The following is a 15,161-nucleotide window of genomic DNA, read 5'->3' on the forward strand; positions in this document are numbered from 1 at the left end:
TTCTTGGGACCGTCTTTATGGAATAATCTCCCTCTAGAATTAAGATGCATCACATCCACCCCTCTGTTCCTTAAGAAGCTTAAAGCATGTATTTTTTCTAATAGCTGGTTTTGCTCCTTGGAGTCCCTCGGTTTTCTACTGTCTGTGCAGAGCGCCACAACACTCTTCGGAGGAGCAGTTGTGCTGCCGACATGCCCTTTACATTACATTACATTACAGACATGCTTGTTGATTCCAGGAAGGAGTGATAAGAGTCTGGTGCTCTATTCCAAGTGTGGGAGATGTGAGCCTAGTTGTGCCTGGTTAAACAGCACACATGTTTTACACAGGGAGGGGACACATGGGAGTGTTGTTGCCTACTCATAGATGGCACACAAGTTTACATATGGGAGAGGAAGATGATACCGGTGCACAGTCCATATGTGAATCTGATTACTGATGACACATATTTGTTTACATAGGGAGGAATCACATTAGTCTGGTGCTCACTTACATGAGCAAGCTATGTGACCCTAGTGGTGCCTGGTTACATATGACATACAAGCTTGTTCATATAGACAGGAAACATGAAACCAGTGATGCTAGTTGCAGATGGCACACAAGCTAATTTACATAGAGAGGAGTTATATTAGCCGGGTGCTTCTGTATATACGTATATGTGAGCAGGGTTACAGGTGGCACACAGGTTCATTTACATATAAGACTCGTGCTCCTGGTTTGAGATGGCACACGTGCTTTTTACACATGGGAAAGGTAGGAGCCAAGCACTATTTTACATATGTGGAAAATGTGAGCATAGTGGTGCCTGGTTACAGATGACGCACAGGAGTTTTTAAACAGGGAGAGGGTATAGGTGACTGAAGAAAGCAAGAGTCTGGCAATCTGTAGTATGATGGATTTTCAGTCCAACCACCATTATGTTTTACAGAATGTTCTCGGACCCCTGGCGTCAACCATAATCCTGCTGACACCCGAACCAGGTCATGTGGAGTCTGGTGTTATCTCTGTCCGCTTTCAACACACTATGTACCAATCTGTAAATATCAAAGGCTCTTCAGCTACAGCTACAGTTGGTTACAACCTACACACCGATTAATAGGTAGAACTTTCAAGAGACTGCTTTCATGTGTCTAACATATATGGTCACAACATTCAATCACAAATTAACTAAGCCAGTATACAGAACATAGTTCCCCACACCACATTGTAAGAGAGATGAGTGCTACTCAAGTGTGAACGTGTTTAACATTATATATTTTTCCTATTCATGTACAATGACTTTCACTGAAAGGCATCAGAGCTTTGTACAGGGTCTAAGACAAAGATAGTCAACGTGTGGTAAGAGAGTAGATGGTTTCTAACAGTGAAAGGGGACTGTTAATTTGTCATGACATGTTATTCTTTACAGTGGCGCATTGCACCTCATTTCTGTCACGATTTGCAGCTCTGACAATTTCATATGTGTCTGGTTTATTATTCCTATTACAGTGTCTTCTGCTATAAATTAGCATGATAACAAAACCCATGCAGCCAAATTAAGGACAAAGGGATTTTGACACAGTCTGGGAACACTAACAATATATCCTATGTCAAACCTCACATGTTTAAATGATGGAGATCATAGAGCGATATAAAGTGATATACTGAAAAAAGTAACCTGGAGAACTGCTGCAAATTAATGCAAATTGAAAGCTAACCCAGAACTTCATAACCACAACTGTGTGACTTGGAAGCCTATTATTTCTCAATGTAGTCCTTGTTTGTGATTACGCTACAGTGCTCACATTATTATTCGCACTACAAGAGATGAGAGCCTGGGCTGTCTAGTCAAAGAAGCTTATTTACATATAAACAGGGTGACAGCCTGTTCACAAAGCACAATACAACTTGTTTATGTAAAATGTTTGTATACAGCACAGGGCAAAGTGGTTCAGGTAACATTGTGAGTATTATATAACAGGAGCGGGCAGTCTTCGTGGCTGAGATCCGAATGTCTGCAGGGTAGCATCATTAGCTCTTTCAACTGTTTAAGAGGGTTCCAGTCTCAAAATCTAGGGGCACAGCTACCAACCGTTCCCCTCATGGTTTTTACTTTTTGCAACTACATTCAGTGCAGAATCCACCCAAGACGCCTAAGGAGTGAATCTAGAAAAAATACGAAAGGGGAAACCAAATTTGTTGTCTCTCTGTGAATGGTTTCTACCCTCACCTTCTTGTACACTCCTTTTTATTGAATGTTGTTGTTTGTATTGAATATTACACCGTCCTTATATGTTTCCCGAACTTCTGTTTTTATTTAATGTGATGTTTTTTAATAAACTGTTTTTATAATTTGAAATGTTTTGAGAGTGTTTTCACATAGGGAAGTTGTATCGTGTTTATCTGCATTGCTTTGTTGTAAATTGTTGTTTGTATGCTCGAGAGTACTTTTGTACTGTTGCTATTGTTTCACCCAAAGGGAATTCTTATCTGACTAACAGAATCCACCCAAGACAATAAGCTTTTCTGCTAGGTGATCTGCTTCCTGGAATCAGCCTTCCACGCTTTTACCAGACTTTGGTCAGCAAAGGTAACCATGTATTCCAATAAAATGCCCTTAGCTCGCTTTTGGTAATTTGGGTTGAGCACTAAGGCATAAGGCACGGTCGAAGGTAAAGTCAAACAATGGAAGTCAAAAATGTCAATACAGTGTAGTAAAAAAGAGACAAAAAACTTCAATATTCAAACCAAGTTTAGAAAAACAAGACTATTTAATATTTACATAGAGGCAAAATCAAAAGGAAGTATGCGATTTAAGGATTATTTACAAAAACAACTGTCCCAACAGAAATAAATGATATTGTTAGTCATATACTCAAAACCATAATAAAAAGGTAAATGCACTTTTAAAAAAAGAAGATTCACTGAATCAATGTTGAAGGCGCATACAAAGTAGAAGTTGTCCTAGTTAGCCATGCTCGAGGTGGCACTGGTAAGTCTAGTCTCCGGTGATGATTAACAGTCGAATTTGATGCAAGGTTTTGGACTAAATCAGTCTCAGAAGGCGACGAGCTGAACAGAAGTGTCTTATAGTGCAAAATGCCAACAAAGTTGAGTTGGGTCATCAAGTCGAACCTGAATCTATGGCCATCAAAATGCGTGAAACTTCAAACAGTTAAAACAGCTATGAAGTCTTCAGAGCTTCCAAGTTATGGAGTTGATTTAAGGTTGATGATCTGAGCCAAAGCTTAGAACGTGGTGTGAGAACCTGCAGCGTACTGGAGTTCAGGCTGATGGTTTGAACATGAAACTTGTACCTGTCAAGGTATATCACAGCAGGTTCAAAGGTCGATCAGCAATTTGACCCATATCTCAGTTTTCCACGAGGAAAGGTAGAATACCAATAAAACGAGATCACAGTACTGATGTCTCAGGTTTTGGTCTCTTGATGCTTTCATTGTAGCCATAAAGCAAGGGTAAAAACTGTTCATTGTATAAAAAAGCACACAAGGATAAGAGTACCTCAGAACCAGTAACAACAAAGTAACTTTGGCACCCATGTAATGGTAAACACAACAAAATCAAGAAAAAAGAGAAGGGAAAATAAAAAAGTAAATACTTATAACAGGGTTAAGGACATGGAAGAATTTTATGATCATAGCACTGTTATATCAAATAGTTTTGACAAGAGTCTCTCATGAGGCCCAATGATATTTCATGTACAGAAATGATACTTCAAGTGATTTGTTGCCTCTCCTCAGTCAGACAAATACCTCAGACAAGTGGTCTGGTGTTCGAGCAGGATCTTCCAATTTGCTCCCATAGCAGCCAAGTACCAGCATGCACTTCAAATTTTACACTTTTTTCGATTGGAAACCTTGAAGACTATTTTCAATGATAACTTACACCTATGAGTAAACTATATATGCAAAATTACTCTACATTTTTGAGTATTCACCATTTACAAGTGTTAAAGTTATTCAAAAGGATCTTAAGGGAGGAAGGGGCTTAAAACAGAACCTCGTAGAAAATCATCATAAATTATAGTAATTTATTTATCATTTTCTAAAATACATATAAAATCAATAGAATATTAAAACACAACATCAATCTTTAAATAATTGTTTTATGGTAAAATGTTAATAAACTTTAATTTAAAAATAATGTGCCTAATCTGGTCTTAATAATTTCAATTTCAATTAATTCTATAGATAACAGTTTTAAAAATGTGAGCTCATATACATAGTAAGTAAACACAAACATTTTACTTTAGGTGTTTTATAAAGAAATCTTCAAAAATGCATTTTTATTTAATGTAGTTTAATTAAATATTTACTTGAAAATATGTTAATAGTGCTGTCACATTCTTGATTTTGTCTGCATGGAAAACAATATATAAAATTAAATTTATAATACTATTTAACAAAAATATATTTTCTAAATTTATTTAACTTTTTACATTTTCCCAAAACATTTCCTGATGGCAGAGATTTCTCTATGGTAAAGTTTAGGGAGAAGTACAAAAATGCATTAAATGTGAAAAATGTGACTAGAAATATTACACAGTTAAACCTCAGTAACTTATTTTAATTTTAAAACTAAATTATTTTGAATATATAAAATTTAAACTATTTTTCTCAAGTTTAAATTGAAAAACTTTCCACCTAAAGTAACATTTTTACTGTTTCAATTATAGAATTAGATGTGTAGAATTAAAGAAAACGTAATTATACTTTAATAAAAACTAATGTTACATTAGCATTTAAACTAGAAACATTATTTTTAAATTATTAAATAGCATCTATGTTGTTTTCAACTAGGTCAAATAATCTAATTTAGCATTATTTGGTGTGGGGTTTTATTCGTAGTCCCTACCTCCATTCTTTTCTCTGAGGGGGTGCTGCAGTACCAGTGGATGGAGATGTGTGGTGCTGGACATCAACTCTTTTAGGGTCATTTTTGTCTGCTTATTGCCTTATGTAACTTTACTTTAGAAGTTTCATTTGTGAGTTGCAATGGGCTTAAACTTTTGTGAGTGAGGCCATGTCCCTTCTGAAATCCCTCCTTCATCTTTCCTGAACTGCTTCCCATTAGTCAAAAGTATTTCCCACTTTTCAGGCTCTCCGCTTTGTCCCTCCTGCATTTATTTAGGAGTGCAGAGACTTTGCAATCGCTGCAGAGATTTAAGCACAGAAAACTGTAAAAGAGGTGGAATGTCAATAAGTTTGTGAATAGCATTTTGCAGTCCGTTAGTTGTCCTTTAGTTGTCCTATTGTAGTTTATGAAAAGACCAGATTATTCGTTACACTCTTCTGGATGTATCTGATCTGATTCTAAAGCTTTTGAACCTCAGCAGATGGGAAGCAGGTTCCATTTGCAGCAATAAGGAAATGGAAAGAAGCCAATAAAGTGAATATTTGTAATACTAGGTTGTGTCTCCTCGGAACAGACGTGTTTAGGACTACTAAAAGTGGTGCCAAGAATGGTTTACATGCTCTGTGACCTGGGATACTGGGACCGACGGGCCAGGTCCTTACTGATCCAGCGGGTATCACTACTAGTTTTGCCGACTATTATGCGAACGTATATGCCTCACAGGAGATTCTTCCTGCGGACACCATTGACCGATTTCTGGCCGACCTGCCCCCGCGATCTCTATCTGATGACGTGCGACCTAGATGCCCCGATCACCGTGGAAGAGGTCCAATCTGCCCTTATGGACTTGTGATCTGGTAAATCACCAGGACTGAACGGGTTTCCATGCAAGTTCATTCAGAAATACTCGTCCCCCATATCACCGTACTACCTTCAGGCCACGGTCGACGAGGTCAGCCAGGCTTCAAGAAGACCACTATCTCGGCTGACTGGAGCCACGCCGAGATAGTGGTCTTCTTGAAGCCCGGCTGACCCCCTAAGCACCATGCCTCTTACAGACCAATCACCCTCCTGAATGTTGAGGCCAAACTCCTCGCCAAAATCATTACTAATCGCATTCTCCCGCATATCTTTACACTTGTTCATTCCGACCAGGTGGGCTTTATGCCAAATCGGGTGACTCAGCACAACATTCTTCGAGCGCACAACGCGATTGACTCCATAGACCGCTTAAATTAACCGGCCGCGCTCCTTCTAGCCAATATGGATAAGGTCTTCGATTCCCTCAGTTGGATTTATCTACTTTACCTGCTTAAATATAGGACCCAGACTTCTACAGCACATTCGACTCTTATACACTGACATCACGGCCTCGATGCAAGTCATTGATTCTTTTTCACAGCCATTCCATATTGGGCGGGGTACCAGGCAGGGCTGTCCCCCTACTTGTTCGCCCTAGCCATCAAGCCACTTGGGGCTCGGGTGCATGTAGATGACCAGGTGTATGGCTTTGAGTGGTCAAGCGAGGTGTCTGATCGTATATCGCTCTATGCTGACGACGTCCTATTCTTCTTTACACGCCCGAATAGGTCTGGCCCCCGGCTACTCCGCATGATGGAAATCTTTGCCAAACTTCTGGTCTCTATATGAATGCACACAAGTCTTGTTTATGGTCTCTTCGGGGGAGTGATCAGCTGGGAGCTTGGGCACAACAGGTGCTTCATCATGCAGCCTCACATCTTTTTGTCCTAAATGACTGGTGGTACAGTGACTGGCGGGACCCTGCCAATGCGCTTGAACGATGGCTGAGCGACCCTAAATCATTACACACGATACACTACTCCAACGCAACGCTCGGCGTGCTGCCGCCCACGACCCAGACTGTCTTTGCAAGCTGGCAGCAGGCTCTGCGTAGGATCGGTTGGGGGGCAAACTTACCAAGGAGACTCACCTCTGGCATAATAGCCTCCTGCCGCAGTTGCTCAAGCTCCCTGGGTTTGCGGGCTGAGATGCTATTGGAATCTCAATGGTCGGGGATGTCCTTCGGGACAGATTCTTAAGTCATTCCAACAATTGCAGGCTGACTTCCGAATGCCCCGCTCCCAATTCTATAAATATCTTCAATTCCGACGTGCCTTTTCCCCCTATCTCTCATGAAATTATACTATTACCGATGTTAGCCCTATTGAGGCAGAGGTGTTCATAGGCGAGATGGGCGCACACAAAATCACAGCTCTTTACCGCACCATGGTCATTAACAGATATACTTAACAAGACTACGGAGGCTTGGCAGGAGGACCTGGGTCCCCTCGCCAAAAACGACTGGGTGGAGCCTCTAGAATCCTTACGCGGCCATAGCAGCATGTCTTCGACTCATACCATTCAAATACCTCCATAGGGCATACTTTACCCGATATCGGCTCTGGCACGCTGGGATGACTGCTTCTCCCTCCTGCCTCCACTGCAGAACAGCCGAGGGTGCCTTCCTCCACACAGTTTGGGAATGCACAGCCCTGTCACGCTTTTGGTGTGGTGTGCTGACCTGCCTTTCCAAGGTCCTGGGATGGGACATCTCACGAACGCTGCGCTTAACCATGCTCCACATCACTGACGAAATCGGAGAGAACAGATACAAATGGCACCTGCTGTTTTCAGGGCTTACTCTTGCTAAGCCCGACATTGCCAGGGCATGAAAGGCGACCTCCCCGCCTTCGGTAGTGGCCTGGAAGCGTGGCCTTGACTTCTCCATGGGGCTTGAAATTGCAATTTTTAAGGCACGCGGCTGCCCCCAGAAACACCCAAAAATATGGAAGCGGTGGGCCGATTATCATGGTCTCTACCTTGCACCAGTTCCTCCGGCGTGAATTATTAAAGATTTGCCCTGTTGATTTCATATTGGGTGCAGGCCCTGGGTCCGGTTGTACATTTACTGTCTTATCACAACTGGAATTGCGCATAAATGTAGGCTGTGTAGATAAGGTGACACCTTTGTTTTTGGTTTTCAATGTGCCTTTTCTATAGACTTTGCTTAATATACCCTCATGTTTCAGAGGGACTCATTGTAAAACGTTGACATCTCTACCACTGTCATATTATATGTGCGATGCTTTGCCCTGGACCCTCCTGGGCTTTTTATTGTCTGTCAACAATAAAATCTGTTGTGAAAAAAAAGAATTGTTTTCATATGGTTGGTCTTATCTGTAGTTTCACAAAGACTAGAGAATGATGTAGTGGAACGTTTCAGAAATAAACTACTAGTCCTTCCATCACAGTTAATTTTTCTCCTTGATACGCCATAAGTGTCACAGACATGAACAGACGTTGAGCCAATAGAGACCTACAACAAAGAGACTCCCTGGTGATGCTCATTAAGGCTGGAAACAGTTTGAAGTTACTTGCATTTCTGAACATTGGGGTGTAGCCACAAAATTCTGGATTGATGGTACCTTGTGGGTCAGAGTCATTGCTCATTGGCACATAGGGAGTAAAACACAATTAATGGACTGAAGCCAAAAATAATTACTAAGGAATTAGACTATTTGAAGCATGTTCATCTCTCGGTGTGTGCTTCTTTCACAAAACAGTTATTCAGACAATCACATAAGGCGTGCAATCTTTGTGGCTGCTTCAATTGAAGGTTTTGCAACGCTGAAACCTACTCCCCAGGTTTGACCTTTAGTCTTCCACACTGTCTCTCTCATCTAGATAGGATGCATTTGCATCTTTTCTGGAATTTATTGCATTGATAAAGATTTTGTCCAATGTGAGTTATCTCAAGTCTATTTTTTGACTTAAGCTTTTCCAGCATTAAGAGAACTGACAAGGTCTTTACCCAGTGTGAGTGCTCTCATGTCTAGTCAGAGTGATTTTCTGACTGAAGCGTTTCTAGCATTCATAGAACTGATAAGGTTTTTGTCCAGTGTGAGTTCTTTCATGTTCAGCGAGACCAGATTTCCGACTGAAGCTTTTTTGGCATTCAGAACACTGATACGGTTTTTGTCCAGTGTGATATCTCTCATGTTGAGCTAGACCAGATTTCTGACTGAAGCATTTCCAGCATTCAGAGCACTGATAAGGTTTTTGCCCAGTATGAGTTCTCTCGTGTTGATTGAGACCAGATTTCTGACTGAAGCTTTTTTGGCATTCAGAACACTGATATGGTTTTTGTCCAGTGTGAGTTCTCTCATGTTGAGTGAGAGCACATTTCTGACTGAAGCTTTTCCAGCATTCAGAGCACTGATATGGTTTGCACCCAGTATGGGTTCTCTCATGTTTAGTGAGAACAGATTTTGCACTAAAGCTTTTCTGGCACTCAGAGCACTGATATGGTTTTTGACCAGTATGGATTCTCTCATGGTGAGTAAGAGTCTTTTTCTCACTGAAGCTTTTCAAGCATTCAGAGCACTGAAAAGGTTTTTGACCAGTGTGAGTTCTCTCATGGAGAATGAGACTAGATTTCTGACTGTAGCTCTTTTGGCATTCAGAGCATGGATATGGTTTTTGTCCAGTGTGAGCTCTCTCATGTTGAGTAAGAGTCTTTTTCTCACTGAAGCTTTTCCAGCATTCAGAGCACTGATACGGTTTGTCTCCAGTATGGGTTCTTTCATGTCGAATGAGACCAGATTTCACACTGAAGCTTTTTTGGCACTCAGAGCACTTATAAGGTTTGTCCCCTGTGTGGATTCTCACATGTTGAATGAGATAGGATTTGCGAGTGAAACCTTTCTGGCATTCTGGGCACTGGTATGGTTTTTGTCCAGTGTGAGTTGTCTCATGTAGAGTAAGAGTAATTTTCTGACTGAAGCTTTTCCAACATTCAGAGCATTGATATGGTTTGTGCCCAGTATGGGTTCTCTCATGTATAGTGAGGGCAGCTTTCCGACTGAAGCTTTTCTGGCACTCAGAGCACTGATAAGGTTTTTCTCCAGTATGCATTCTCTCATGTTGAATTAAACCTGCTTTCTCAGTGAAGCTTTTTTGGCATTCAGAACACTGAAACTGTTTTAGTCCAGTGTGAGTTCTCTCATGTTGAGTAAGATTTATTTTTTGACTGAAGCTTTTCGAGCATTCAGAGCACTGATATGGTTTGTGCCCAGTATGGGTTCTCTCATGTACAGTGAGACCAGATTTCACACTGAATCTTTTTTGGCAATCAGAGCACTGATAAGGTTTGTACCCAGTGTGGATTCTCACATGATGAATGAAAGAGGATTTATGTTTGAAACATTTCTGGCATTCAGGGCACTGATAAGGTTTTTGTCCAGTTTGAGTTTTCTCGTGTTTAGTGAGATGGGACTGATAACTAAGGCTGTTCTCACATTCATTGCTCCTATTCCAGATGTATGTATCTCCACGTTGGGTTTGTTCCTGGATACATTCCATGCTAAGACTGAATCTGATTCCAGAATTGGCACTTGTTTATGTTACACTAAGCATTAACTTCTAAAATACACTGCATATACTCTGCCAAACATTTGTATTTAGCTAATGTTAGCTTTTATCTGGAGTTCATTTTTCCTACCATAAAAGGCAGCCTATCTAACCTGTTTAATTACTTTCCACAGAGCACCCCCTGCTTTTATTAAGATGCTGCTCAGGGAGCCATTTTGTCCACGTTATGCCTATGTGAATTTCCTCAAGTAGAATTAGGCTCATTATGTGACTCCAGTTTATCAATAGAGTAACACTGGACCCTTTAAAACCTCCTATCTCATTGCAAGCTTTTCTTGCTGTGTGGCGGAAGCCGCACACGGTAAATTATTGACTTTCGTGGGTCATGACACTTTGAAACAACTCGGATCAACTCAAGAGACAGAGTTGATGGAGAAAATCTTTCTATATTAAAAATTATAATCCAGAGATTTTGATGTAGTGACAACAGGAAATGAGTTTTCACAATTACTTCTTTAAAAAAATGTTTTCTGTCCTCTTGAATCACAGGAGATGAAGGCGACAGATGAGGCGATTGGTTGTCCTGACAATTCTGTCACATCATGTGTACAGATACAGCTTTGTAAGGGAGGCATTTGGGTCTCCAAGGCATTCTTCATATACCATTGATCAAATTTACAATACTGATTAATTTGCTCTCAAGTGCACTGCCTGGACTTGTTGCCAATTTTCTTAGTTCTTACATACCTCAAATGTTAAATTTGTTGACTGCTTCTGGTCATTTTACTTTAGGAACATAAGAAATTTGAGAGATCACTTTGACATTCAGCAGTTTTTTCCACTCCAAGTTCCTCAACATTCCTGGTCCAAAGAATCAGTTTATTTTTAGAGCTCTAGAATGTAGAATATTTTACTTTCTTCAAAATAATCCATTTAATTTTGTTGCACTGAAGTACATTCTTTTTTGGTTCATGTTTAAGTAACCTGTAAAAATAGTGTTAGAGATTGTAAATTAACACAAAGAAATAATATCTATGACCGTTTTCTTTGCAGAAAGAAAGCATTTACAGAAATGAAGTAAGAAATCTGTTTACATCGCATTTCTGACAGAGGTGAAACAGCTCATGAGCGCTGTGTAGATTGGGAACTTGGAACCACTGGAACTCAAGGTTGTGAGAGCAAAATTAATGAATAAAGAAGAAACAAACACAGCCTAAACATACATTCCGAAACAGATTTTCAGAAGCATTCAACATCAAAAATGTACTCTTTCTTTGAGAATGACTGACATCACAGTAACCTATTTTTTTAACACCTTTAATGAATTATCAGATACTGTTTACTTCCCTGCCCACTTAGAAGATTCATCTATTCCTTATTTCAGGGATCAATTAAGGAACATTTTATTGAACAAAGGATTTGGCCTTGTTGTAATCACTGGTTTAAATGCCACTGTCTGCTGAGGCTGTGTCCAATTAGCTCAGTGGAATTTGCAATTTCAAATTTTCGGACAGATAATGACTTACTTGGTGACCTGGAACTTGTCACACTCCGCTAACAGGACCCAGGCATTGCAACACCTGAAAAATGGGAAAAAACATCACAACAGTAAAGGAAATTAAATAGCGACAAGAAAAGACAAACACAAAACAAACAGAGGAGAGAGGAAATTAAAACTATCTTAAACTCCCACCAAAGGGACCTAGCACAGCCCCTGAAGTGGCAGCCAAGGCAGAAAAGGGCAGGAACGGAGGTTGTGACGAGGTATAATTCAGATTCAGAGAGCAAGGACGTGCAAGTTACAGTCCGAGGGAGGAGACTATCATGTGGGGTAAAGGAGGAGATGAATGTGCCAATAGTTGAGGAATTGCTGTGTAACACGGAAGGCAAGAATTCATAGCCTCCTCACCCAGGAAGGGGACTAGACCTGCACTAGGACCCCACCACGTTCACATTCCTGAGGAATGTGGCTCCATCTGGTGCCTACCAGGGTCCCGGGTGATCAGCCACATTAGCAGGAACACAAAAATTAAAGAGGAGGTTTACCGGAACATAGGGAAGTCAGACACTGCTACAACACCCTGGGCAGCAACTCGCTTTGCCAGAGAACCCTTACTATTCCTAAGATCCCTAGAGTAAGAGGCAGAAAGAAGAAAGCATTGTATAACTAATGAAAATGGAGATAATTAGCCTGACCCTGGAGTATACTAACTTTTGTAAAGAAACATGCTCAATGCAGCTAGCATAAAACAAAAAATGAAGAGGACTATGCAAAAGTCAAATATTTGTTTTATTTTATTTTTATTTTTTATTATTATCCCAAGCTAAATGGCTAGAGAATAATCTGGAGAGGGAGTCAAATTCCGGAATTAAAGAGATATAAAAACAGAGAGAAAGAGAACAGAAGAAAAAGGGGAAAATGAAACTCAGGGTTATAGGAAACCTTACCTGATGTTCGTTAGTTTATTTATGTTTTTGTTCCTACGAGGGTGGCAGCTGCACCACCTGGTCTGTCCCCGAATACCCTGAAAGAAAGTAAGGAGAAGTTTCAACCAAGAACTTATTTGCATCAAACATGAATCAACACTACATCTCATCTGCCAAACAACCATTCTAAAGATACAAAACAAATGCAACGCGTAGTAATGTTATTGTATTAAATTGCGCCTGCTGCATATAGCTTGTTCTTTATGATGTTACCTCTAGAATCTCAGTGTTGTCTAGGGATTGAATGCTTTGGGTCAGTTGGTCCTTTCTGCTGAGTCTGGTGAAGCTGTTCTCTATTGGCTCCACAACCATGTAGTCTAATAAATGCCAACTTGTATTTATACACGTTTCTGCCTCAATTACTACAAATTGATTGGCGACGATCTTCTAACTACATTGTCACCCTTGTGACCCTGCGTGCCAACTATTTCCAGTTTTCTTGGATGAAAAGACAAGCAACTGCAAGCTAACATGCCAAACCAACGGTCCTTAAGAACCTCATCCTTTAATCAACCTGAACAGTCTTCTTTTCAACTGTCCAAGAGTTTTGGTTTGGATGTTTCCTAGTGCCTTACTCTTGACAGCGACGAACTGGTAGGACCCTTGCGTTGTGTTCTTGTTGTCTGCCTCACTGCGTGCAAAGACATTTGCCACACAACATTGAACATTTCAGACTCAGCGCTGTCTATCTTTGCTATACAGCTTTTTTAACATTGCCGTGCATCTAGCATTTTACAGAATTCAACGGCCACTTACATTTTTTTCTCTGTTCCCTTCGCAACCGGGAACGAGAAGCTTTGTTCTTTGTCCACGCGGACATTCTTTGGCTGCAATCTCCTTCATTCTCCTCTTCTACGTCTTACTTCAGCACTTCAGCTCACAGTATTACGCTCCCAAACGTCACCTTGCATTCCAGAGGCCTTTTTATGGTGGTTTCTATGACAACGCTGTTGTGTATTATGCGGTGATACACACACCCCTTTTAGTATTTCTAATCGTACACAGCTTCATGTTGTATTACAACTGCCATTTTTGAGAGGTGGTCTCCAGGACAACGGCTCTGGGTGTCACGGTGATACACACACCCTTAGCTTAGGCAGACTATGCAACAGGTTCCTGAGGCGGAAGCCGGGAATTCAGTTTGTAGCGATTTGTTTTTAAAAACTGTATTTACGATCTTGTATTGTGTACTTTTAAATTAAAATGAAGGCACCCACTTACTTACCCCCATATTCCTGCGCAAGCTGGTAACTCAGGGCCAACAGCAGCCGATTAGGCGCTGCACCGGCTCCAATCATTCTCGAGGTCGCCATCTTGGGTGAGTCAGAGGGCGAGCAGATTACTTGCTCGGCCCTCTCACCCTCCACAGTATAAAATGCCACTCTCTTCTCGGAGGTGCAGCGGACGAGCGCAGTGGGCACGCCGGCGGCGCGGCCGGCCGGGGCAAGGGGCACACCACTCTGCCCTTTTTGTCTCATATACTGCTCACGAATTGAAACATCTGCACTCTCAAAGGCCCCTCTGTCCAACTACACTGGCTAGATTGGACTCATTGGGTCTGTTTTGTCCGCGTTTGGCTTTTACGGAGTCTGTTCCCACGGCAGCAATAACCCCTGCTCCTGTCGCACCGATCCTCCCTTCTCCTGTTAAAGGAGCTACTAGTTCAAATTTCACGGTGAGCTATCTGAACACTTGCTCGCTGGTCAAACACCAACGGGAGATTTTCCAGCTCCTGGACTCGGATAAGCCCGACATACTCTTTGTCACAGAGACATGGTTGAATGAGGAGTCTACGCCGGACATTCTTGCGGCGTTCTTCCAGGCTACTATATCCTCCAAGCCAATAGACCCACCGGTAAGCTGGGTGGCGGGGTGGCAGCCATTATTAAACATCCCATTAGATTTTCTTTAGTAACTATTATCACGATCCCCCTGGTCGACTGTCTTACTCTTAGACTGGACTCCCCTGTGGCCCCCCTTATTTGTGTTTTAGTTTACCGGCCCCCTCAGTCCATGCCCAATTTTCCGTCTAAATTGAGCGATATGCTCTCCCAGCTGGTCATTAACAACTCTAAAATCTTGATCCTGGGGGACTTTAACTACTGGCCCTTTGATGATAGAGAAAGTGTCTGTTAATCCACCTTTTCCGACCTGTTGCTGGGTATGAACTGCTCTCAACACATCAAGGGCCATACCCTCGACCTGGTATGGACTTACAACCTGGACATCTCCTCCCCCCTTGTCCTTCCTTGCACCTGGTCGGACCATTCTATTATTACCTTTTCTTTCGTTATTACTACCCATGTTAGCCGTACCCTTGAGGGCAACCTCTCCGCTAGGAACTGGAATAGGGCCGATTTAGGCTCCTTTGCCACTCTACATAGTGCCTCCTTTCCACCTGAGGACGACTCGCTGGACACCCAAGCGCA

General features: G+C 41.5%; 1 protein-coding gene and 1 long non-coding RNA gene across 2 annotated transcripts in view; both read right to left on the reverse strand.

The window, feature by feature from the left end:
- Positions 1-2,731: 2,731 nt before the first annotated feature.
- LOC147717642 (uncharacterized) overlaps positions 2,732-15,161 on the reverse strand; it is a 461,002-nt gene continuing 448,572 nt past the window's right edge. The window contains 2 exon segments of the mRNA XM_086924435.1: positions 2,732-8,767; positions 8,770-10,183. Of these exon segments, the coding sequence (XP_086780561.1) occupies positions 8,747-8,767; positions 8,770-10,183 (1,435 nt within the window). The 3' untranslated portion in view covers positions 2,732-8,746.
- The window catches only part of LOC147717643 (uncharacterized), a 61,782-nt gene continuing 57,838 nt past the window's right edge, over positions 11,218-15,161 (reverse strand). The window contains exons 2-3 of the long non-coding RNA XR_015296083.1: positions 12,694-12,770; positions 11,218-11,825 (exon numbers count right to left, since the gene is read on the reverse strand). This is a non-coding gene — a long non-coding RNA (uncharacterized LOC147717643). The remainder of the gene's footprint in view (positions 11,826-12,693; positions 12,771-15,161) is intronic.

The sequence above is a fragment of the Lissotriton vulgaris genome, chromosome 5, assembly GCF_964263255.1.
Source record: "Lissotriton vulgaris chromosome 5, aLisVul1.2, whole genome shotgun sequence".
Lineage (NCBI taxonomy): Eukaryota > Metazoa > Chordata > Amphibia > Caudata > Salamandridae > Lissotriton > Lissotriton vulgaris.